General features: G+C 40.2%; 1 protein-coding gene across 3 annotated transcripts in view; it reads right to left on the bottom strand.

The window, feature by feature from the left end:
* dclk2a (doublecortin-like kinase 2a) overlaps positions 1-26,464 on the bottom strand; it is a 42,995-nt gene extending 16,531 nt beyond the window's left edge. For 2 of the 3 annotated variants that reach the window (XM_071503557.1, XM_071503559.1), the window contains exons 1-3: positions 25,574-26,464; positions 20,509-20,846; positions 1,670-1,799 (exon numbers count right to left, since the gene is read on the bottom strand). In XM_071503557.1, coding sequence (XP_071359658.1) covers positions 1,670-1,799; positions 20,509-20,846; positions 25,574-25,979 — 874 coding nt within the window. In that variant the 5' untranslated portion in view covers positions 25,980-26,464. The remainder of the gene's footprint in view (positions 1-1,669; positions 1,800-20,508; positions 20,847-25,573) is intronic. The other variant, XM_071503558.1, reaches the window with a different exon arrangement.
* Positions 26,465-26,887: the final 423 nt, after the last annotated feature.

Here is a 26,887-nt window from a genome sequence, read left to right as displayed (position 1 = left end):
TAAGGTAGCACTATTATTCCCAACGAGCTGCAGTGAGGGGGAATATGGCCCTGGCAGTGTTATTTATGTGGATTGATTTCACGAATGCTGGTCATACTTTAATATGGAGACAGAAATGCAACAAACAACAACAGAAAACATTGTTTAGACAAAACAGGTTAAAAAGGATAGAGAAACAGATTAATTACCTGATACCATGTTCCACATCAACATTTTAAGACTACGTGACTAAAGATGCCCATCCTGAAATGTGTAGGGCTGGGTATTGTTTCAAGATTTTTTGACACTAGTACAATATCAATACCTGACTTTTCTTAACCAATACCAAAACAATACTTAATTATTTTCTGTTCATTCAGGACCCTTTTTAAAAAGACAAAAAGCCAAACTTCAAAAGAGCTGTGTCCAGTTATTGACCACTACTAATGGTATGAAGCAAATATAACTTGTTTACCATAAAAAGGTATTGAGGTAAGATACTAATACCGATTACTCAAATGATTTGTAACATTTGAGGACAGAATATCTGAGAATCAGTTAAAACACGCTTGAGTCCTCACTATCCTCTCTGATGATCTGCAGAGTAGTGCAAAAACCTTTAACCTTAACATATTCTTGAGGGTCCGGGTGAGGAGGAACATAAGCCCACCTGTGTTCCTTGATGTACCTCTTCTGGTCACCGTGATATGACATTCATTTGTTTTGTCTTTTTGCATGATCTCTTACCACAAAATTTTCTTTCCATGGTTCAACAGTAGAGTGTGTACTGGACCTATTTTGCAAGAGGAAGAGCAGCTTCTGTACCTTCAGCAGAGAGCAGAGTGTGCCTTTTCTGTTCTTTCACAAAACCTAATTCTTAAAAGTGGAGCACAAGAGTGTAAGTGGGACGAAATCTCCAGACTAGCTCTGAATACGACCCGTCCACCATCACTCATCCTCAGTAGCAGTTAACACAGCGTGTGTTAGGATATGTCTCCCTGTTCTTAGCTAACCTGACAAAACAACATTAAAATGAAACAGGATGTCAATACTTTAGAGTGTTACTAAAATAACCTCCTCCTTCCTTCCTGAGAGGTTGTCCACTCTTGGCTGAAGTACTGTGGAGTTGTGACAGTGACTGGATCTGCTGGTTTAAAGAGGTCATGTCCTGCCTATGTGCTCTCAAACTTTCAGTGCTTTTTCAGCATGATAAAGGGGAGACACCTAACAGAGGGTGTGCATAGTATAACAACAAATGGACAACACATACGGTACAGAACATGAATGAAGGTGTGGCTTTCAGATAAATACACATGAATAAAATTACACTTGCAACCACTTTTCCTAACCTGACAGCAAGGATGTGTGTGAGAATGTGTAGTGCCAATGCTTTTTTGTTGATGCTAGACCAACAGTCAAATATACTGTAATTTAAAAAAAAAAAAAAAATTACTTTCTACTATCAAAATGATAATAATCTGGATTAAAGTGGTAGGAGAATCATATAACAAATGGGTCATTTATTCATTTTTACACACAGAGATCTCATATCCTGCTGTCAATTTCCGAAAGGAAAAGAGTGTTGCAAGCACTTGTGAGGAGAGCATTGTGGGGAAGGACACTGAGGCTAACACACACAGGCACACACACACCAGGAGACGGATGTTTAGTTAGTCGTAGTCAGGCCTACCAGTCATAAAGGCTGTGGAAGCCTTACCACTGTGATCCAACACAAAGTCGTCCTGGGCATAGCGGTACTTCTCTGGGCCACACGCGATAAACACATCATCGTCCCCAAAGAAGTCCTGCAGGCAGGTAATCTGCAGGAAGGAGGAGAAGAAAAAAAAGCAGAGGTCAAACTGATTCTTCATAAGGGTATAATACTCATTTACCTCTTTTGATATGCAGAGGTGACGGTAAAGGAAGTGATTGGATCCTTTACAAAAGTAGTAATTCAACAATGTAACGCAATGTAAAAAAAAAAAGAGTTCTGCATTATACATTTTATTAACACTTAATTAGGTATGTTGAAGTCCAAGTTCTGTGTCACCTAGTCAGACCTATACCACAGTGCATTTTAAGATACTACAACCGGTGGAGTCATACATTTTACACATAGTGGTCTTAAGGGCACGAGTATGTACAAACACACTGCAATGCAATAAAAATTCCTGCTGAAGGTTTTACTCTCTTCTACAGCTGGTGGCAGTAAAGAGCAAAAACTGAAAAGTAAAGAAGAAGAATAAGCTTGCAAACGTGGATATAAACAACAACAAATCTGCATTTGAGTGGAGCTCACTAACTACTTTATATGCTGTCTTGTAGTTTAACCTATAGAAATGAATAATTTTTAAAAACATATTGTATATTTTGGATGTAAAGCACAGTAACTTGTAACTTCAGCCTTGGAATAAATGTAGTGCAACAAAAAGTACAATATCACAAATGGAATATAATCAAATACAGTGCAAGTGAAAGTTACCGGTTTCTTTCATAAGGCATGGATGATTGAGTTATTTTACATGATCCTACGGGTTGCAGTCATTTCACTGTGCATGTGTCAGCTCTACATGAGTAACTGCTAACAGTGTCTACAATGGCTTCGCTTTGTGCAGGCAACTCATTGAACTAACATCAGTTTCTGATGCATGTGGTACAATGAGGTTGTGACTGCATTTGAGTGAACAGTAGAGAGACACGGAGCATATCAACACTGTGAGGTCAGAACGCCCTGACATTCAGAATATACTGCAGAGTCAATGCAGAATCATAGGAGGAAGGTGGTGCAGTTAGCGTTCGTGCTGCAGGGTCATTTGTCTTGCTCTTTCTATTCTGTCTCACACTGTGATCGTCATTTTCTCTGCAGCTCCCAGCACTTTTTCTTTTTACACCCACCACCCACCCCTCGAGATTGAAAGAAGAGTTTCTTTTAGACTACAGTGAGTTGTGCCTACACACACACGCACGCGCGCACACACACACACACACACACACACACACACACACACACACACACACACACACAGATTATCCTTCTGTTGCTGTAGGTGGACATGTAGGAAGACAAAAAGGGAAAAGATCCGTTCATTATCCAACCCCCCCACCACATGCAAGTGCACCCACACACTGGCAGACATATGTACATGGATGGATGCACGGATACACACACACACACACTTGAAACAAGAGTAAGAGGGGAAGTACAGCATGGCTGAAGATTATGGGCAGATGGATCCTCTCGGGGAGATTTGGGGCTGACACAGTGGGGGTGTGTGTATATGTGTGTGTGTGTGTGTGTGTGTGTGTGTGTGTGTGTGTGTGTGTGTGTGGAGGTTGGATATTAGAAGAACTGGTGGTCCAGAAAAGCTAAATGGCTGCTAAAGAACACAACCTCCACAGTAAAAAAGAAGAGGTGGAGGCTGACAGAAAAGGAAACAGAAGCGGAGGAGGAGTGAGAACACTGACAGCTAAAATTGCTAAATATTAGTATTTAACATCACAAATCATATATATCATTCAGTGTGCTCAACTGCACAGCCATTAATAATAAATAAGACAACTCACATGACACTTCTGCATGTCCTACATTCAGACACCATGAATTAAAAATTAACCGGGATGCAGTATCCATAGCATTCTCATCAATTATCAATTATCACATTAAGGCAATTGTCATGGCCTTAATGTGCCTCTTTTGTTTTCTCTTCGATGCAAACAGATGAGCTTTTTACTCAGCAACAAAGGAAAAGAAACAGTGAATGCAGAAGAGGAGTGCCTACGCAATGTGTGTCTATACGGTGCTGTGGCACATTATCAGAGGTTTGACATAGCTGGAGTGAATGCCATTCTTTAGATGAGCTCTCACTCTGGAACTTGGCAGCTGATTTCTGACACCATAGTGTCGGGGCACGGGTGTTAGAATCACCATGGCAACAGCCCACAGGGAATAGTCCAATGTATGTGTCAGATATGGACGCTGCTGTAGCGCAAGCTATGTCAGTGAGAGACTGTTACATATGGATGTAAAGCAATATTTCTCATTGACCTTAACCCACACACAGCGTTCTCTGGTGTGTGGAAGTTATTGATGACAACACTGTCCTGTGTTTTTCCATCCACTCAGCAGAGTGTGTTGATATGGAGCTTTCTGGACATTTGTTTGAGGACAATGGGAGACAGCAGCACAGCGACAGCAGAGGTGAACACTGTCCCCTGGCTGGGAAAACACTAACTGTGATGAAATCAGCTGTCAGAGGGGCTCAGAGACAGCTTAAAGGAGCAGGTTCAACATTTTGGGAAATATATTTATATGTTTGATGGCAGATGTGAAGATGGATACCACTCTCCTAAAAATTGTCTGACACATATCCCCTGTTAAATGGTAAATTCTCCTTTTTCAGCTTTTGTAAGAATTAAACACACAATATATAATGTGTTTCTTACCCTCTCTCTCTCTTTCTTTCTCTCTCTCCCTCTCTAGCAAACCATAGCACACACATTATTTAAGTTACCTCACATTATTCTACATTGCAATTTGAATCCATGCTTCAACAGGCCTTTGTCAAGTTATCTTGCGGTTGCCCCAGGACATGCTTGTCCCAGCACCCCCTGAGGCAACAGGCTTATCGTGAAGAAAAGAAACTCAGGGCTGTAATATTATTCGCCTAGAAGGCCCCTGGCCATATTTTCATTTACTTTTAGCCCATGCATACACCTCTCTCTCTCTGCAAGGCTAGCACTGCTGTGTCCTGTGATAAAGTACTTTTCAACTGGGCCTGTGACGTTCAGGGGAATGCAGGGAAATGAAGACAAATGGTGCCTGTGTGGACAGGGTTTTTAAGAGGCAACAATGAAAGGAGGTCAAGTGGTTGAGAAATTATGTTCAATGACAAAGGCTGTGAAATGATGGCATTTTAACTTCATTCAGTTTTGAAACTGCACCATTTGGAAAGTGACAGTTTGTTTAAATTAAGAATGAAGGCAAATGTGTGGAGTAATAGTGAAAAAATATATCATTATTCACTTAGACATACATAGTATAGAACCACTATTTAACAGGGTATGTACAGGACAAAATTAAACCATTGCTTAAAACTACAATAACAATTTTTTTTGTCCATTTTAGGGCAGTGAAAATAACACATCACTGACAACGGAGCAACATTATTGGGGGCGTGTTCATAGACACTAAGTGAATATGAAATATATAAAGCTCTGTTTTTTTTATTTCTACCCCATCATGAGGGAAATATCAGGTGCTTTAGCTGTCATCGTGTCACTTTCAGCAGAAAATAGCTTCCTGTTTCTGCCGAAAGTGACGCGATGAGAGTGAACCAAAGCAGTTACGTGGCAGGCTGGAGAGCTAAACCCTGAGCTCTGAGCAGCAGAGGAGAGCTGCAGATTAGAGGTGATAATTCTCTGAAGGTTCATCACTACACCTTACACATGACAGCTGTTGAAGTCCAGTTTTTACTGACGTCTTACCTTGCTGTAGTGTGCAGTCAGACCACTTACACTGAAATCAGCCAACCACCAGTCACATTCAGCAATGATTTGATTCCTCCAGGTTCTGCTGTAGCTGGAGCAGATTGATTTCTCCCTCCACCTCCCCAGTTCCCTGCAATACTAGTATCTCAATATGTGTGTATTTCACATCTCACTGAAAGTTGTCTGTTGCGGTTCAGATTATGGTAAATAACAATTTCAAGAACTGCAGTAAATAGTAAAATCCTGTGATGTTAATGTCTCTATACACAGGGTTTTGCAGATGATGATGTACAATATGTAAAAAAAATAGTGCAAAAAAAGTTCAAAACCTTTGCAGAGGATGATTTGGCGCAGATTAAAGGAGTGTATGAATGTCAGACTGCATTGTCCATGTTTCTCTTTGCTCTTGTCAACCACTGCCAGGATAAACAGCCAATGGCAGTCCATCGCCAGCGCTGTCCTGCTAGGCCCTGTCTCAGCCAATCAGTGAAGTGAACTGTTTGCAGGGTTCTGTATTGGCTGGGTGACGTGTCTTGAGGGTAAACTGAAGTTTGCCCTCCAAGATGCGACCCCCCCACCCCCCCCCCCCCCCCACTCCCCCTCCTCTTGTATGTCTGACTTTCTCTTGCTCTCGCCATCCGTCTGTGCCCTTCATCTTGCCTGCTGTACTTTCTGCCCTGCTTAGCTTGGCAACAGACGAAATACAGGCCAAGGGCTTAAAGTGTGTTAACATATAAAGGTGTGGAGAGGAATCTGTTTGTTAGACCAATTACAAACCTTTACCCAAAACTAACCAAAGGTTTCGGCAAATACAATAAGAGAGGGGTTTTGAATTTAAAGGCATGAAAACAAACCCAAACATCCATCATTTAAAAATATTCACCACATATACTGTATCAATACACTGCATCTAGTTCTAAAGGGGGAAACAGTCTTCACTTGTGCTTCAATAAGGGCTTTGTTCCAAATACAATTGCCACAAAACAGCAGGAGCTGAGTATTTAGGGCAGTGGAAAAGACAGCAAATGGCTGGATAGGAGACACACATGAAAGTGGAGGCTGCCCTTGTGATGGCTGACAGGATGATCACTGTAATCATTAGATATCATCAGCCCCATGTAGCTCCAGACCCCTCATTGCTCCTCATCACCCTGAGCCAAATGAGCAAGAGGCAAATAAGGTGGGTGGAGTCCTGGAGGAAAGACAAAAATAAGAGACAGAGAGATCAAAACCTCTGCACCTTTTGCATTGGAGAAAGTCAGCCCACACACCACTCCTGCTGTTACAGTGGAAAAAACCTTTCATGTCAAACTACATGTGCATCCTTTACCCAGGCTTAGTTACTCCCACTTAGAGCTGTTACTTGAGAACATGCAGATAGCTAGATGCCTATTAAGTTTGTCAGGGTTATGCTTAAGCTAAAGCCAACCAGGTTATTAACTCTGTTTGAACTCTCACTCTCAGATAGAGGCTCCTTCCTGAGATGTTTAATTCCTCTGGATTAGAGCAGTAAATCTCAGGCACGTGGAACAACCAAGACAAGGCGGCGGCGGTGGCGGCAGCGTAAAAAAAAAAGAGCAATGAGAAATCTAAGCCCATCATTAACTCGCCCCTGTGGATTCCCCACATTAGCCACACAAACCATTACCTGCTTAACAATTCATGTTTTTTTTCAATTTATAAAACATTCAACAGTAACCACACAGATGTAAAATAACAAAGAAACCATTACCCACTGAAAGTACTGAAGAAGAAACATGATGAACCAGCAGGTCTTCATACATCAACCTAATACATGAAGGACATTTCATCTGGAGATAGTGAAGGCACTTCAGAGCAAAATAAACATGAATTAATGTGGGCAGTTTCCCTCCATTTGGTGACCACATAAGGGAACTCCAAGGCGGTGCAGCGAACTCTTCCTCACACCAGCCTGTGGCAGGTTGGCCTATCACACATTACACAGCTGTCTGCCTCTCTCTCTCTCCCTCTCCTCCAAGTCACAGTCAGACTCAGAAACAGAGACATCACAGTACCTAACCTCAGGGTGTCTGAATGTACATGAGTGCTGAGCTCTTTATACTCAAACTGAGCTGTGTAAGGAGTGAAGGGAGTGGGAGTAAAAGCCTAAACATGCATACACAACTTTTCTCCCAGATGAGCCTTAGTAGATTACCTTACTCGTTTAGCAAGTGAGTCTTGCAGATTTGCTGAGGCTCAAAGAGATCCACAAGAGATGCATACAATGTTTGTTTTAGTTGCCAATTAACATAATCCTCAGTCTCCAATTAAAAACCAACAAAATTACTGGACTGAAGAGGGCTACTTGGCAATAAATGCACAAAATACAATATTGCAGTTTCAGTAAAAAAAAAAAAAGATCTGCATTAATAAGTCTTAGTGTATCTAGTATCTAATGGTTGTACTACTCAAAGTAAATGATAAATAAAAACTGTCCTAACATCAGCATTAATACCAATAAACCAAGAGTCACACCTGAAGACATTGAAGAGAGGAGACACTGTTTGATGTGCAAATGAAGCTTCACCATCAGTATCAGATACACGCTACAGTTGTCAGGATCGCTTAGATAACTCTCATGATCTGCCCTGTGCAAAAACATTCCTCACATCAATATGCCAAATCTTGCTGAGGCAATCAGGCCTTGCTTGCATGATTAAACTCAAGTAGACAAACGACAGTGTGTGGGCTGGGGTTTGGATGCAGCATAACCATATCATGATGTCAACTCTCCTGTTGGGAGAGTGACAGGCCTGCTGCAAAGAATGGAGAAGAGCCAGGCTTGGACAAACAAAACAAAACAAGCAGTTGAGATCACACAACACACAATGGGTGCCCTCCCCTTCTGTAGCCTCCACACGCTCTGCACAGCCGACAGCCCTGTGCCCCCCCCGACACCCCGGCTCTCTGTCGTCTGCCGGCTTTTTGTTTTCCTGTCTGTCAGTGCAGGGTATCATGCCAGCACTTGTGAAAACAGGCACTTTTGCTTTATAATCACAATGAAGTATGTCTGATTTGCCCACCAAGGCTAAGAGAAAGCATTGATGCAGTGTGTGCTTGTGTGCATGCATGGTTGTGTGTGAAGGCCATCTGCTAGGGCAAGAAAGAGGAGTTCTGGATTTGAAGATTTTTTTTTTTTCCAATGGCCTAACAGCTACCAAGTTATGCCAAGGCTTGATCTTTTTTGATGTGTTCTGATTCCGTCTCTGACTGCCAAGCTTTTATTTTGAAAGTCAACCCAAATTTATTCATATCAAGGAAAGTTAGGAATACAGAATTTCAACTTTTTCTCTCCAGATACTGATTCAAAGTATCAGCTGACACATACTACCTATCTGACACCTTTTCTCTCTTTTAGCCAAAGTTTAACTCCGTATACCTCACGGCATGGAACTCATTTTCATTCAGTTTTGCCCTAGAGAGCCTCACCACACACTGCTGCTAAAGAAAAACAGACACAAAAAGATCAAACACAATAAAATTAAGAAAACATCTTCAACCACACATGTACAGCGTACCACAGCAAATATACAGAGCACTAGACAACACAACCAACTTATGTTTTATTAAGCTGGAGTATGTTGAGCTCTCAGGGCCACCATACTCCAGTGGTAGAACTTAAAGGTGACAATAACAAATATCAATGTTATTAAAAGAGCAATATAGATACAGAACAAACTAAAGCAGTGGCTGGACAGTGCACTGGTGTCAGATGGTGCTGTATGCTAATGACAGCACACAACAATAGGTGGGCACGCAATTTTCATGGCTGTTGACCTAAATGGTGGCGTTTAATCCAGACTTGGCCCTGAAAACAGCTCAAGCCTGACAATCAGATGGAGCCCTTGTGTGGCCTTGCCTCTAGCTAGTCAGAGAGGGAGACAGTGGGACTAATCTCTCTGTAAATGCCAAGTTTCAACGCCCTGCCAGCAAATGACACAATCTCATCGAGCCAACGTGATAACGGGGTGAGAAGAATTCAGACTCCTTGATGAATGTAAACCCTTTAACTGTTGAAACAAGATAACAGAGCAGCACGTCCATGCTAACACATGGCCTGCACGACGGGGGCCAGTTTAGAGTATTGGGGCCATGGGGCAATCATCATTAGGAGCGTGTCATTTTAAGTGATGCCATGATGCATCAGTGTCACATAAACCAACATCCTCCTCCCACTCACACACAACTATGCCCCCAAAAGTCAGCAATCCGGGAACTATGAACTCTAGTTGTTTTCTTTATGACATGTTGGGAATAAAAGGTTTACTCTGTGGTGTTTTATCTTATCACTGCTATGAGTACGTTTACAGTGTATGGTACTGATGTTCCTAGAGGTTCCTTTCAGGAGCACATTGTATTTAATGAAACAGCTTTCTTTTCATGTGAAGGGAAACAGGTCTGTGTCCCACACAAATCTGGGAAGTCCAATACTCTAACTGTTTTTGTTTGTTTGTTTGTTTTTTGTGACAAATATGTTTGAAGACAGAAAGCTGGAACTTACTTCTTTTACAAAAAATAAATCATAAGGAAATTGATGAGCATACTAAATCAAACTGAGCAGCTCTTACCAAGCAAATTTTCACTTCTGCTTTCAGTATGTCACTAAAACTTTGCATTTTATCACCTCAGATGTCTATTTACCCAGTTTGTCTTAGCCTTAAGTTACTTTTTCATGGCTTCACTGATTAGTTTTCTTCTTTTTTTTTTGTTTATTGTATAAATAAACTTGTATTTGACTGAATCAAGTAATTAATGTTGGAAATAAAGTTAGCTTCTTTAAATTTGTAAATTTGTATTTGTTTTGGTAGCTACTTTTAGCAGTTTGCGATTTGGTCTGAACAAGTGTTTTCAAGTGTGTTCTAGGCACAAATGTAAGGGCATTTTGTTGGTAACTAAATAAAGAGTTAAGTTAAAAGTTGTAGAGGAAATGTCTCAGCTGTTACAGTGCATGGTCACAGACAGAGTATTGTCATTATGGATGTTGGTCTGAATTCTTCCATTGCCTATCCATATCTACACGACTGTATAGCCCGTTCTCTGGTGAAAACAAGATGGAGTTTTCCCAGTCTGTCTGCCTGCTGCTGACTCACAGCATGGTGTCACAATCTTTGGGACACGATGACACTGCTGCAGTGCTCAGACCTGTGAGTGACCTTCAGCTTTTGTTGCGCACACTGTATGCATGCAGACGCCCCAATGCGCTTGCCTCTAACAATTTCACTCAAATACACTGACAAGATTGAGTGATCAAGATTGGGAGGTAGAAAAAAAAGGAGATGAAAAATCTAATTCAAGCCATCAGTTAATGTGACTGTAATGAATTTCTTTCATAAACTGACATTTCTTATGTTATACATTATAAATATACACTGTCTCTTCAGTTATTACTAAAGATACAATACATCCAATCAACTACTGCAAGGATGTAAATAAAAAAGAAAACATTACATTTGAGTTGGCTGTTCAATTATTGGTGCCGAGTACAATTTGCTCTCCCATTCCTCAGCTTGCTGTGTGTACTGAAAAGGCCTTTAAAGAATTTCAGAGCGAGACAAGCATTTCAGCCCTTACAGCTCAGCAGTCTAAATGGTCCAGGTCTGTTTCCAGCCCCTGGTTAATGGGCAGACTGGCTGTCATCCTGATAACATCACTGAGTGAAAAGGATTGTGAAAGGCGAACGTTTCAGGATTTTTATGTTTTCTGTGATGCACACTGTTGAGGACAGATGTTTTTTAGAAGGAGAAAAACAAGGTTTGACTTATCTAAACCTTAAGTCAGATCTGTATCTCTATATACCCTGCTTCTGAAAGCAATGCACATGTAGTGCTGTCTTTCCACTTCTCCACTGCTGCTCAAGATGTATAGTATTAGATATATTCAAATTCAGTATGGCAAATAGTAGCACGGCCGCTTGATTTTTATGGTATGGTATGACTTAAATTTGCAAGACTGACACTTATCAAACAAACAATCTTATATTTTATGTTAATGCAGAGAGTTACATGTAGACCTGAGAACAAACATGTAGAGTAAACTGAAGCTACTAAATGTTTGTACAGGAGGCCACATGTAGGTTAGTGGCCTACAACTGTAAACATTTGGCTCTTAAATAGTTTAGACAGCTTTGAAAACTAACCTATCTATCTATCTATCTATCTATCTATCTATCTATCTATCTATCTATCTATCTATCTATCTATCTATCTATCTATCATTATTTTTAAACGTGTTTTAATTTATAAAAAATATAATGAAAAAAATGAAAGTGAAAGAAAATAATGCTGAGCTTCCAAGACTGAGGGACAATCAATAATAATTTACTGAGGATTAATATATTCTTGAATTAACACTTTTCTTTTTCCCCATGTGTTTGCAGTTTTTGCATTCAGGATTGCATGTTACGTAAGATGAAATGTAAGAACTGATTACTCACTCACACCACACACTGAGTATTTATCCATGGAAAAATGGGATTTCCACTTTTTGCTATGTGCCACATCGATCGCTAATGCTTTAATAACAGTACTGCATCCTGGCTGTCTTTCCTCACCTATTATGTGTCAGGGTCACTGAGCGCTGAAGGCTACATTGGGTAAAAGGCAGGAAGAAAGCCTGGACTGGATCCAGTTTTCCCCAAATTGCACTGGTGCGTCAAGAAAGGTCACTAAACAGTCAGTGCATCATCCTCCATTCTCTGCTCAGAGCTTTCGCTAGGGAGAGAGCAAACCCTGAATTTATGTTTCCCTGAGCAGGTCATGTACAGAATGTCCTCCAAAATACATTTTCTAAACTTGTATGGATTATTTAACTGAAAGGAGGGGTGGGGGCAGTCTTGATTTTTTTTTCAAGCATAACCCGACCCACACAGTACAACAGAGAGCTGCAGAAAAAGAAGCTTAGATCTAGGGATGTGTACAACCAGCTACCAAGGTTTCATATGAATCACTAAAAACTGAACCAAAACTAAAGCTCAGTTAACATGGAACATGCTGCAAGTTCCCATATCATTCAATCATCAAAGAGTATTTGACCAAACTTAATGAATTCACTATTTAATTAAACTTCTGTTGGCTGCTCAAGTATAGTGTCAACGATTCATCGCTTACACTTGCTGTCTGTGTTTTATCACATGGGGCTTCTCCTCTTTGTCGATATTTCTATAGTTCCCTTGAGTCATTCCTGAATGATTTCTGCATAAAAAAGAGAATTTAGCAAGTACTGGACTGCTAACTGCCAAATTAATGAATGCATTGATTAAACAATAAAAAATAGGGAGATCTTATTTTCTGCCTGCTCAGTCAGCTTTGAGATGTAAAGTAGGGTTTTCTCCCAAAAGCAGCAGCTGATTCTGCTGGCCCTGATAACCGACATCTACAATTAACATTCAGTCTGAGGAGCAGCTTTGAATTGAGGAAGGAGAGTGGACAGAGATGTATTGTGTAAAGATGCACATCCATGAAAACGTTCACACACAGACACACACACACACACACACACACCTGACAGCTGCACTTTAACCCTCCCTTCCAGTTTATAAGTCTAATTATCTGGTGGTGGCCAGTGCTCTGATGGGGGGGCTTCTGTGCGTGTGTGTGTATGTGTGTGTGTGTATCAGCAGGAGGGGGCTTCAGTGCAGGCCGGGTGGCTGGGACCTGTGATTTGATTTTGGAGGAGCAGATGGCAGACTGCTGCTGGAAGGCATTTGAAGTGTGTGTGTGCGTTTGTATGCATGTTTAAGGGTGTGTGACTGAGTGAGTGAAGAGCTTTACTTTCTAGGAGTGCAAAGTACAGCTTTTTATAGAATCTATGGGGTTTTGTTCAAACTGTTATGCTGACATGTGATGCTCATTTAGAGAACTGCTGACACTGCTAAAATGATATGAACCTTAAACAAAGCAGTGGCACCTAAACCAAAGATGAACACACACTTTTGACAGCAGTGCTGGGGAGTTGTGAACTACATGGAATCAAAGTAGTAGTTTCACACATTTTGCAGTAGCTTGGTATTTCAGCAACACTCATATCTGCATAGTGATTCACGTAGTTACATTAGATTTTGTTTTCCCATTTTTGTTCAGTTAACAACTGAAAGCACAAACAGTCTTGGGCCATAAAAGGAAAGGAATGATTTTTAAGGCGTTCGGTGCTCACACAGCAACAACGTCATCATGGATGAACCTCCCAAATTTCAGCCTGAGGAAGACTCACCATGGCCATTCTTTGGCAATTATAGTATGAAACACCAAAGCTGACATTGTTTGCACTTTGCCATGCATAGTGGAGTATTTTAGATGTTTGGTTTATGTATGTACATATATGTTATTTATGTACTTTTTGCAATTAACTCAACTGAGTGACATTTTTCGCTGGCATGGGACTTTTTTGTCTGTTAAAATTTCAATAATTTCATATCAAAGTTGTTTCAACTACTTTTTTTTTTTTCTCAACCAAACTATGTCTCTCCCTTGGGTAGCTTTGCTGTAGTTCAACTTCTTTCAGTTTAAAGTAATTGGTAGCTTGCAAAACTATGCATTCAAAGTAGCTTCCTCTTTGGTGAGTATAGAGATTTATAAAACTATTATCAAGATGTACCTGATAAACTAGCAGCTGAGTGTGCAAACATTTAAAATGACAGTTCTGGAGGGATCAGACAACAAAACCAGCCTCCATCTATAACAGACATCATGTGGCATCTCTCAAAATTGTGCGAAGCATGGCCATAGTATATCTGCTGCAGCTGCCCAAAGATAGCGCGAGGCAATAGGTATTATAATGAGCCATTAGGATATACAATTTCATTTGTGTTTCATTTTAAACCCAGGAAATGTAACTTAAGAAGTGCGGAAGGAAGATAATTACTTAATTATTTAATTAGAAAATTCTGGTGGGACTGGTGGGAAGGCTTGCTGGATGCAGATCCACCCACACATGAACAGTGGTTATAAATTAAGTTTAGAAATAAAACATTGCCAAAGTATGATTTGTTTGACAATAAATTGTTAAATTATTATTGTAGAAGAGTTTTAGTAAAGAACAGTACTGTAAACTATATAACTAGCTGTAAAAAGTAACCAGCTCTTTGCAGTTGTATGTTCTTATGTGTTAGCTTCATCTGTGTATGTACAATATAAAAACAATAAAGACAGAAGTGAAAAAAGGCATGTCCACAGTTTGACCTGTACATCTGTTTCTGTGCCTCACTCCACAGTGATGTCATTTTCAGCAAACAGTATTTTTTCACTTTGGTGTACCATTCTGTATGGCAGTTATACTCTGGGCTTGGCAAACAAGCTTACCGAAATGTCAGTGTTCATTTAATAGGAACTGACATAAGGAAATGCCCTCCTTCACAAGATACATCTACCACAAGTGAGTGGTTTTATTTATTTAAAGAAAAAAACTGCTTCATTCACTGTACAGTATAAGGACACACATTTATGGGTTAGGTGCATATCGTCAATGTCAAGTGAAAGTAGTTCTTAATTTTGCATTTTTCAGATAAACTGAAGTGCTCTTTTATGGGTTAGTCTCCCACTTTTCAAGCTGAATAAACCATTTAAATATCCAATGATGTCACTGAAATGTATTGTCACAAAGCTGACAACAAAGATATTATTTTCTTCCTGCTCATCAAAAGAAAATGTTTTGGAGGTACATGGTTTTCATAGAACAGCAACAGGACATTATCAGGTGTCTACCTCTGGTCAGAGGATCAGGTTACAAACTTAATGGGTCAAACCTCTGACTTTGGACCTTTAATTCAATTTTTGAGACGGTCCTGCTGAAGCAAGGAGAGTAATGCCTAACTAGCACTTACTATGTACTTACTGCACTAAAGTGTTAGTGATGTCCCTCACTCTGAAGTCACTGTGGATAAAAGTGTCTGCCATATGAATAAATGTGAATGTAAAGACAAGTCTAAAGCAAAAAGTCTTTTTTCCATAGTCATTTAAATATTATGGTAACAACACACTTGCTATCTTCCCAATTTCTGAAAAGAATATTCTCACTGCTGACGAAGTAATTTGCTCCAAAACTGACAAAGTATTTTCTAATAGTGCTTTATGACACAGAATTAAAAACAAACAAACATGTAGATTGCAAATATTTACAACATTTTCACTTTCAAAGAAGGCCTGTTTAGGTTTAATGAAAAACTAGAACATAATTTAATTTCTGAAATGCAACCTAACAACATTACACTGACAATGTCTGTTAACAGCATCAGTTAAGGACAGGATATTGCTGGAAAATTTGTCAATATCAATTACACTCCTAATGCTTTCAATTTGATATATGTAAAACCATACTTCCCTTGTCTATAATGACACATACCTATTCTAAATACAGCATCTGGATATGACTTCCTGCAAAGAAAGGAAGCAACTGGAGCTGTTAACGAGCCAAAAAGGCTTTTGATAACTTGATTTCTTTGCTTACAGTGATTTAGCGAGGATGGACTGCATCCTGTGCTCGCCACACCTCATCTCTGCTGACACAGTTGTCTTGTTAGATACCTGCCTCATATCCATAAATATTAACCTCTAATAGATCATTAAAATGGGTACTGTTGCTCTCATCCAAAAGAAAAATCATCAACTGCTGTAGAGAACTGAGCATTTGGTGACAGCATGTAAGACGAGTAATAAAGGAAATTTACAGAGCGAGACTGATGGATGGATGTATGCGTTATGTTCCAGCAAAGATCAGAAATCAAAAGGATGCTATAAAAAAAAAGACCGCTGTGACTAAAGGCTGATGTGTTTATCATAAAAAATTCTGAATATCTAAAGTAGCTACATGACACACTCAGCATGAGTTGTGTAAGGAGTCATCTGTAATATACGAGTATAATCCTGAAACAGAGTGTAGTACATGTCCCAAACCACTACTAAAATGATTGATTCATGATTTTAAATATGAATAACTAAAAGGAAATGACAGATTCACTACATCAACTCTCACTGAATTCCTTGTGCCACAATTGCTGGTGTTATGTTGGTGGTTGACTTGGCCGGCATCCATCTCCAATCCAATAAAAGCGCATTACAGTTGCCTAAAAGCACAACGGGTCTGAGTTGCTGTGTGGTTTGGGATTTTTCTTAAATGACTTGCCCCTTGCTGCTAAATTTACAATCACCTTAGCAGCTACAAGTGTGAGCAGCGATGAATAATTCTGTGATTTCTACACTCTTCCTCCTGGCCACATGGCACAGCAGTTTTACAGTCTATTTATGGGCAAGACTGAAATTTAGGCACGAATATATCACTTTTACTTTGAAAAACTTTCTGTCACAGCTTTAACTAGTATATTTTATGCATGTAGTGCTCTATGATAAAAAAAAACATTTAATCACTATTTGAGAGCTTTTATTTTCTAAAGGCATCTGTTATTTGGATGGCTTTAGGAGCAGTGTACTGGTTTTAGGTATATTTGTTCAAATGCTTTAAAAAATTTGAAAAAGTTCTGGTTTAAAAGAAGCGGTAGGAAGGCTCTGACAGACACTCCACTGTAACAGCTGCGACGTGCTCAGTTTTGGTCCTGAAGTCCTGAAGACATTATGGCCTTTAACAAACCATACCATACCAGACTCCAGCCAACTGTAGATGCCTGGTTTAAAAAAGGAAGGGTGTGCCGCCACAGTCTAATGTTCTGCTGCAAATGCTTAGTCAAAGTATCAACTGTCAACATTAATAAGTAGCTGGATAGTTAGTAAGACAGCGTGGACACTATGTTACGAGCAATAAACTTATTGTATGTGAGTGCAGCCCGTAAATGCTAATGACACACTCCTGACAGTAATACAGAGTGTGACATGGCTGCTGGTCTGCATGGCTGATCTACATGGAATCTACCGAGAGATGGAAACATCAAGGCTTAATGCCACAGATATTAGACTCAATTAGTCACAGTGGAGATCCCAGCAAAATTCTTGCACGAAGCATCAATATGTGCAGCTGTGGATGATGTATTATTAAGTGATGTTACTTTTTGGTACCAAGTTGCTACACTACATTGGCTCCCTATATCTTTTAGAACTGATTTTAAAGTCCCCCTTACTTGTATACAAAGCTCTTAATGGTGTGGTGCCCTCTTACATCACTGACTGTCTGTGGTTTTATGTCCCTCCACAAGCATTTAGATCATCTACAGCAGGGCTTCTCCATATTCCTAATGTTCCCCCAAAATAAAACTGGGGAAGGGGCCTTCATCCATTATGCGTCTAAAAACCTACCAAGAAATATTAGAGGGGCAGACATATTTAAACGGCTTAAAATATACCCGTTCAATTTAGTTTTTTATTAGCTCTTAGAGTTGTTTAATTAATTTTATTACTTTTTTTAAAAAAAGGGTTTTTATTTTATTTTATTTTATTATTATGATTTTATGATTTTCCTGTTTTAATCTGTCTTTTTTATATTTATCAAATTTTTTGACCAATTCAACCCCTGACCCCTGATTACTTTCGATCCTATGTGTATGAAGCCATATCTCCCCCGCCCAACCCTGCTAATTATAAACAAACTTTTTTGGGGTTCAAACTCTCAATCATGTCACCCATTTGGCCGCACCCCATTCAGTGATGTCACAGCTGGTGTTTTACTTATGACAACTGATGGAAACACCTGCTGTGACACAATGATTGGCATATAGCCAGAGAGGCAACATGCTTTACAAGTTTAAACGCAGAGAGCAGCTGTTTTCTGCCTTTTATGACTCAATGTTTAATAAAAATAGTGAGTTACTTAATTATTGCACTACTTGGCTAAAGGCTTAGAGGATCTTCTGCATCACAATTACATTCCCCAGATGAGCAGTTTTCACAGTCTCAGAGGCACACAACAAGTTCAGGAGCATCCAGCACAGGAAACTTTAAGATAAGTTAATGTAAATAAATACAATGATGTCCTGCACACGGTTATATAATCATTAGAAGCCGTGTTCCTGAGCAGTGCTGGCCCGGCAAAAAGGATGCTGGGCTGGCTCTGTCAGAAGTGATAAGGATCACTATTCTCATGAGTCATTTGTCTGGACTGTCCGGCCCAGAAAGTCTCCGCTCAGCTCACGGGAAAAAAACATCAGCTGCTTCGGTTTTCAGACTCTGATTCTCACTTTCAACCTCTTAGTACTTTTTTGTCACCCCTCACTATTGGAGCTCCATGTAAACTGCAACAATTACTCAGGAAATGCACTTTTTTAGTGGCTCTGTACTAATTTCACTCTGAAAGCCTCACTGGTGTTTCTGTTTTCATTAACATAATAATCAAATGAGGTCATTTTGACAATAATTAACACCTCCCTATCAATAGAATTGTTCATTAAAAAAATACAATTCAATCCCACTGAAAATCAAACAGTGTTTGAGTTCTTAAGTACAAGCAACAAAGCTATAATCAAGTATCCAAAAGTTCTTTCCAGCCAACTGCTTTTTCTGGGTTTTATGAGTAAACACATTATTTGTGTAGTTACAGCTGTGTTTGAAGTGAGGCAGAGCATAAAATACTGCCATCAAATAAACCGCAGAAGTAACCAAAAGACATGAACAATTGATTTTAGTGCAGTCTTTGCAAGTTTAGACTCCAATGAAAGCAAGTTTCATTGGCCACTTCATTGGCATGCCTCTCACAAATACATCCTCTTAATCTGTGGAGTTCTACAAGGCTTTCAATTTCTGTCTTCTGACATTTGTTTCTATCATAAACACATGTTTTCACTGCTAAACTGGCATTAAACAGGAAAATCTATCCTGAAATCCACTGATGCAATTAGCATGACCAGTTTCAAGAAATGTGAAGTGCTAAATGTGGCAGTTTGCATCTAAAAGAAAATAATCCTAAATCATCTTATTTGGTTTTCTTTACATGATTCAGTTGTTTCAGAATGAATTGTAGGCAACCTATCAGGCAATGTGAAGCAAGCTGTCTAAAATGTGGTAACAACCTATTATTCTTACCTAAGCCTTAAAATGTGCAGTCTCTCTCGCATTTGAAAGCTATTGCCTAATAAAATAAATTTACACTACCTTAGACCTCCAGCCTGTCATTAGCCACAAGTCTGTATCATGCCTTTAGTTTTTAAACTGCTGAAAATCATATCCATTTATTGCACTCTTTCAATAAATGGATGCATATGCACTCAAATGTTGTGGCGTAACTTGTAAGGTTTTAAGCTATGATTCTGTGTACAGTAAATACATGATGTAGACCTCTTAACTGCATCTCAGCGCTTCCACAGCCTCACACCATTTAACTCTCACATAACTTTAAATGTAAAGCGACCAGACTTCTTCATTCAAGCTCCTGGGAACATTTTTTTTTTTTTTAATATATATTTGTTTGTTTGTATTGTTTTATAGATTTTTAAATCCCATTACTTTATTTTTACCGTTTTATCTTCCATGTTTGTCATTAGCTGTACTGTAGCTTACTTTAAGTCATCTTACCAATTTGAAGTGAAATAATTCTATGAGATGACTTAAAACCATATAATTAATAATTATTATGTGAGACTTCCCCCAGATGAGGCAACATTAATATAAACCTTTTTGATGAGGGGCACCATGTGACCAAGCTCACCTCATCTCCTAACACCAGGGAAGCTCAGTGAGAATTTCAAATGGAAACATTACAATGGTATATGTGTCCCAGATGGATAGGATTATAGTAAAAACAGTCTCAAGTGGATTAATAGGGTTGGATGAGGTGGGGAGGAAACGATACTGATGGATATGGCAAAAGGCCTGAACTCTAAAGTGTATTCATTAGTGCCTTGTTGAAATAACTGTGGCATGTAATTATGTATGGATGATTAAACAGGGTGTAATTACCTAGACTGCTGACACAGCTGAAGCCTATAAATCACAGCAGTTTTTGGAGATAAAACCATTGGCTAAAAAGCTCAGCCACGCAGTTCCATCTGGTTTTCATATGCACATCGTCTAACCTCAAAACAATGTAGTTAACTCCCTCCAACTGTCATGTTATGTAATCTTAGTCTGAGTTCATGGTTAACAGACTCACCTGCTTGCCCTCCAAAGTGTACAGTCTCCTCACAGCTCCAGAGTCCAACTTGATAGCATCTGTGATGTCAGTGAGCACCTGCTCGAAGGAGTGCGCCGTCTTCTTATTGAGCAGTATCCGAACTGCTTTGCGGGGTTTGACGCCGCTGCGGATGACTGTGACGAGCTTCGGTTTGATGAAGTCCTTGGATTCACGCTGCAGGTCACTCTTCAGCGGAAAGAGAGAGGAGAGGGAGCGCGATGTGCCGGTCTTGCTGCCCACTGACCAGTTGGGGTTGACGTTCTTGGTGTAGTCCACACGTCTGAAGGGTTCGTTGGAGGCGCAGACGTAACTCTCACCTGCAGGAAGAAATAAGTCAGTAGAACACAGAGTCAAAACATGAATATCTCAGAAACCACATCCACATCCAAACAAGAGAAAATATCTAAAATGAAACATTGAAAAAAATCACACACACACACTGCACACACAATGTTTCCGTATCCACCTCACATGTATGAGATGCACCATATAATGCTGCTTCCACATGACATTAGGTGGATAATAAAGAGTTAACATTCTTCAGCTGAAACAAATAGGCACATTGAGAGGCCAGACCAGCGTAACACTGTCCTCTCTCCCTTTTAGCTGTTGAGCTGCCGCACTGGCTTTCCTCCAAAGCAAAGCATTTTGTTTTATCTGCCAGCATTCCATTCGAACTGTTAACACGCAAATGTTTCCCCTTAAGAACAAAGTCATGTGACGAGAACAGGGGCTTGGCCGCTAAATGAAAACCACGGCAGGAATGTCTGGTGATTGTTAGATGAGAAACTTTTATGCCTAAATGCCTCTCTGTTCCACCGTGAGTAAGAGTGGGAAAATGACAGATATTTTCTCTTCAGGCCACATTCATCCCAAAAGTATACAAGTGTTCACGCACAGTCAACGATTTTTCTCAGAGGCAACTTGTGCTCTACGAGACACTGAAGCAAACAACCACTGTCTTTCAGAGAAGATATGTACACAACTAGAGGACAAAGATGACATTTGATGAATTTCTCATTAAAGCTTTCGGCAAAATGAACAGCATGCATAAACTGAGACACTGAAAATGTGTAGCTTGTCAAAATTATGCCCCCCCCTCCCCCTCCAACAGAGTACTGTATTTGCCATGACATTATAACTCATGCCTGTATCAATGCATCAATATAAGACCTTCACAGTGACTGTGTGTGGTACATTAGAGGAACTGCATAGCAATGAGGCTGGGGAGAGCAGACATGACAGTTTAAAGCAGTATGATGTATGATCCTATAATTCTACATGACAGAAATATATTAGTCATCAACTCAAAGAAAAGCTTGTTCACTGTCTTTGGGTAAAAAGTTAATTTAACGGATAAAGAGTCAATCCCATCTATGAAAGTTTGGTTATTGGATATGTGTCAAGACAAATGAATCAAGCCACAGTGTAAGAAGGCCATATGAGACACTGTGTCCCATGATACCTGGTTTTATTAAGCCTGCAATTAACCAAAGGCTAATTAAAAGGCTAGGACACAGCTGAGGGGACTGAGCTATGGCAGAAAACTAAAACAAAATATAACTGGGGCTGTCATTCATCTGTGTGAAAAATTACGGAATACTGAGATGCCCTCAGATGGCGACTGATGACAAGTCTATTCCCTGGAGTGCAAGGATCTCAGGTGCAGCCTCTCGCCGTTGATGTGACGGGTGCCTCAGCCACCCGCCACCGGCTGCTGTCTTCATGTGGACAACAGATGAGGTCAGACTTAACAGAGCTGCCTAACCAGTCCAGCAGCTTTTACTGCGGCGGTCACACAGCTGTCACCAATACAAAATGTAGGCGGTGTCAGTAAATGGCAATCATAAAACAGTGTTAACATGTAGGAAATATAAGACTTATCAAGCAACTCAATGATCTCATGATATTCTCAGCATGTGTGGTGTTTTTTTTTTTTTTTTTGCTGATTTGACCAGTAAGACCAGCACACGGTTGATTTCTCTAGGCAGACATACCATACCATCTTATTCTGTTGCTAAGCAAAAAAATGCCAAGTCGGACAATATTCTGTTTGTTCTTCCATCCAGGAAACTCCTTTTAATTGTTTTTTGGTGATCATATATTAATTATAAAATGTCAAGGTCTAGTGCTACCGAGATGCAAAGGACCACACCTTCATTTATCCATCAAGCATACATTCAGGATGCAGCTCAGTTTAGCCTGGAGCAATACCAAATGAACCCTCGACAAATTAGACATTTAAAAATATTCATGACTGGGTTTCTTTATCCATCAAAGATTATTGAAATCGACATGGTTTAAACTGTCTTTAGGCAATTATGACAACATCTTGGAAAATTCACTGGAATTAAACATTTAAGTAAAAAACACTGAATTCATAAAGACAATAAAAAATTGCTTAAATTGTAGGTGCACATTTAACTGTGACCTTTGATTCAATAAGTCTGATGTAGGAGCAAAGATTATAGCAGTATACAGTAGCTTGTGTCCATCGGTGGCAGCACTGAGAACAATGCTAGAGTAGAGCAGCACTCCAGCCAGTGAGCAAGGAAGACATTATGGGACAACAGGGATTTTACGTGGCTTGTATTGTTCTAACTGGCTGCACTCCATTAGAGAAAGACATGTTTTTCTTACACCCACCTTCCTGATACGCTGCAGAAAAGTTCAGCATGAGTTCATATTTGTGGTATTCTCCTCTTAATGAACTTTATGACCAATGAATCACATTAGAGGAAATTAGAGGGTTTCCTCAATTCGTAAAGGACTGTCATTTGTGATAGGTAATTCCAAATTGTTGCTGAAGATAACAAGATGTCAGCACAGCTATAAAATACACAATATTTCTAATGTTGGAGTCTCGTTTTATCTATAGCCAATTTGAACATCAACATTAAAAGGCTTAATTTTACCATTTGGTCCAAATAAACCCTATGACTTGCAAAGTTTTTGTCAAACTAAGGTTAAGTTCCCTCCTATATCCACACAGTAAACTACAAAGCTTCAGAATCTGCCACCTCTCTGTGTTGTTTTCCACAAGCACAGCAGTTCAAGTTGATTGGTTGGCTCAGTAATCCTGTCCAGCCATATGGGGCACACATGTGAATGGTGCTTGATTGGCTTTCCACACAAAAGAGACCCAGCAGGCCTCAATCAATGGAGGCAGACTGCTGAGCTGTGCAGTAATGTTCCTTCTCTCTTTAGAGGGGAAGGTAGACAAGGACAAGACAACCTGCAGTCTGTCTCATGTTTTAGAGGCTTTGGTGGAAACTAGACTGCCTGCATATATGTTTATGATTTGCATGATCTAACCATGCAAACATCTCAGTTTTCCTTTCTGATGATTTTAGATAGCAGTTGGAACGTCACCATCCCAAATGATCAGATTGAAAGGAATTTAATTTTCTTTTCTTTCTTCTTCTTTTCTTTTCTTTCCTGTCAACATTTTTTAAAAATGGAGAAAAACTGTAAACAGTGGAATGAAAACAATGGAGCCAGTGAGGAAGGACATGTAACATACATTTCTTTGAGGAAAACATACCTCAAGAAGGCACACTTGTGGCTTATTTAACTTAAACATAGATTAAAGGTTTCAACAGTGCTCTGGCAAGTGCAAGGATTTTTGTATGATTTGGGTGAACTGATCCTTTAAAAGCTCAGACAAAATGAGCTGTTGCAGTATGAATTAGGAGGTACAACTCAAAGCCAAGTCAATGCACCAAAAAAAAAAAAAAAAAAAAGCAACTTTTGCTCAAGTTGCCAAACTAGTGATGCTAGAGAATTCAGATCAGGCGCTGGCCTAAATCTTCCCCAGTCTCTCAGGGGATGGGGCATAGGAAATGAGTGTAGCACAGAGACTAAAGTTTTAGGAGGATGTGAGATAAAAATAAACCAGTATGTAAGAACAATGACTGCATCAAGAGGTCAGTGGATCCTGAGTATGTGTGGCTAAGCAGTGACCCCTCATGATGAAAGAGGATTGCAGCCAGGTGACAGTGCAGACAGACACTGTCTGGGCCGAGCATGGAGATTAACTTGTTACTGTGAGGTCACTGTCCCTGCAAGGAGAACAACACAGCCGGAAAGTGAAAGGGTCACTGATTGTTCTCTATTCATGTCTGCAGTGCGCAAGTGTCTCTGACACCGTTTTAAAACTGTTTAGGAACTCCTCTCAGCTCCAAGCTCCTCAGAATGACCAAACTGATCATACAACTGTGACAGCAGGAAGCATTCTTCAGTGGCTGTTATTTCTAACTGAGTATTATCTTTCTCTTTTTTTGCCATTAATCAGTTTCCAAATTATTATTACATTTCTAGTCTTAAAAACCATTAATACACCTCTATACTGCAATGCAATAAACAGGTAGTGGCTGGGGGAGAGAAACTTTCATCTCTCAAGCCCCAAGGGTGAGATCTAGATTTTAACAGCCCTACAACAACACACAGTCATCAAACATTTATTCCCAGACACATGCCCACATAAACCCATCTCACAAATACAAAGACAGTGGGAGAATATGAAAGAGAGAGAACAGCCCAGCTGAGAACAATCTGCAGTGAGCTGGGGTCTGCTGCAGTGAGGAGGGGTCTGCTTGTCTCCATCCATGGCACTGGGTCAAACATGTCAGAGGAGTTATGTCAGTGAGGTAAATTATGTGAATGATGTGAGGGAAGCTGTCAATTATCCTGTAATGTTGATGTGAGATAAATGGATAGATTTATCAGAAGAGCTGACCCCAAAGTGACCTTTTCCCTGACAGTGAACAATTTCTTAATAGACAGCATATATAAATGCACAAGGCAGAGTCAGTTCTTTACATGTGAACATGTTCTGAGTGACCTTTTAAACTTCTGCCATAACTTGCCTGAGGGTATAGCGAATATCTGTATGGACCAATCAGGGAAAATGTAGCTTTAAAAAAAAAATCAATGTATGTGTACATCAATGCACATTAGTCTGTCATCAATACAACCATTTTCTGAGCCTCTTTCATGATTTGTGGTAAGATGAAGAGGTTATTACATCCATCATCACCCTTACCCTCTACTAACTCATCCAGACTGGTGATCTTCCTGCCTCCATCTAACGTGTATAACGTCCGGACTCCTTGCGGAAGGTTGACGTTGTCCGACAGGGACCGTGTGAGCTCCATGAGCAGAGCATCCAGGGACCTGAACCGGTCGTTGGACACGGCATACACCAAGCCTTTAAAATATTTGTCTCCATTGCGATAGAATCGCACTTTTCTAGCCTTCTTCTCGGATGTGAGGGACTGGAGAGTACGTGTGCGGTAGAAACTACAGTGCGCGCTGTGCGCCGGGCTGGGGACCAGACCGTTGCCCCTGGAGCCAGACTGGGACCCGGACACCGAGTTGGTCCTCGGTGTCCGGTGTGGCTTCTCTCGTTCCTCAAAGTGTTCAAATTCAATACTTCTGCTCAGCGACATGTTGCCTGTCACTTTCTCTTCCTGCTTTAAGCGAAATCCCAAACAGAAAAAGCAACTTTTATCCAGAAGGCGCAGAAGGGTCGATGTGTGCGCAGCCGGAGGAGGGAGGATTCACGTGTGCGCCTCCGGTCTCCACAGACACTGTGACCACCGGCGACTTGTTACAAGTCTAAACGCTGAAACACAGCTTCCAAAAATGAGGGGGGGGGGGGGTGAAAAAAAGTGGAGAATAAGTCCACAGAAACGGAATCCCCTCCTGACTGAGCCGATGAATTGATTTCTCTACCTACACAGCAGGAGCAATAATCCAAACGCCAACTCGGGATTATCCGGTTGAAAATGTGTCGAATAATGAGCAGCTGTGTTTGACAGACATTGCAGTGGACTTGTCCTTAGCTGACAAACAACCTAGGGATTTTACGAAACTTCGGCGTACCGCACCAACACCCGCAAACCTCCTCCTTCTCGCCTTCACATCCTGTCTCTGACTGGTCGCTCGCTCAAGCTGTCAAATCAATGGATAATGAGAGAGGCGGAAGCCTTCCCCGCCTCAGGGTCCTAATGCTCCCTATTGTTCTGCTGATGTATTCAGGACCTGAAAACAATGGAGTTTTAACACTCCCTATTCATGACCTCAAATGTGTTCAAACTGTAAAAATAAAACTTTTAGGTTCGAAAATTCTAGGTCACCAAAACTGAAGAAGGCTAATAAATAACATGAAAACCATAAGAGTCACTATACAAATCTATCTATCTATCTGGAGTTAATAGATATCGATGTCAAAATAATAGCAAATATGTGTTAATCCGCCCTCTCTGTGCATGTAGGTGCACAGTAAGCAGCAGGCTAAACTAGATGCTGCCCTTTGAGGTTTTGACTGGAGATGGTTGTGAAACTGTGAAAACTA

This window comes from Trachinotus anak, unplaced genomic scaffold (assembly GCF_046630095.1).
Source record: "Trachinotus anak isolate AG129_WGS33_773 ecotype Australia unplaced genomic scaffold, CSIRO_AGI_Tana_v1 ptg000019l, whole genome shotgun sequence".
Classification (NCBI taxonomy): Eukaryota; Metazoa; Chordata; class Actinopteri; order Carangiformes; family Carangidae; genus Trachinotus; species Trachinotus anak.
This window is presented reverse-complemented; position numbering and strand designations above follow the sequence as displayed.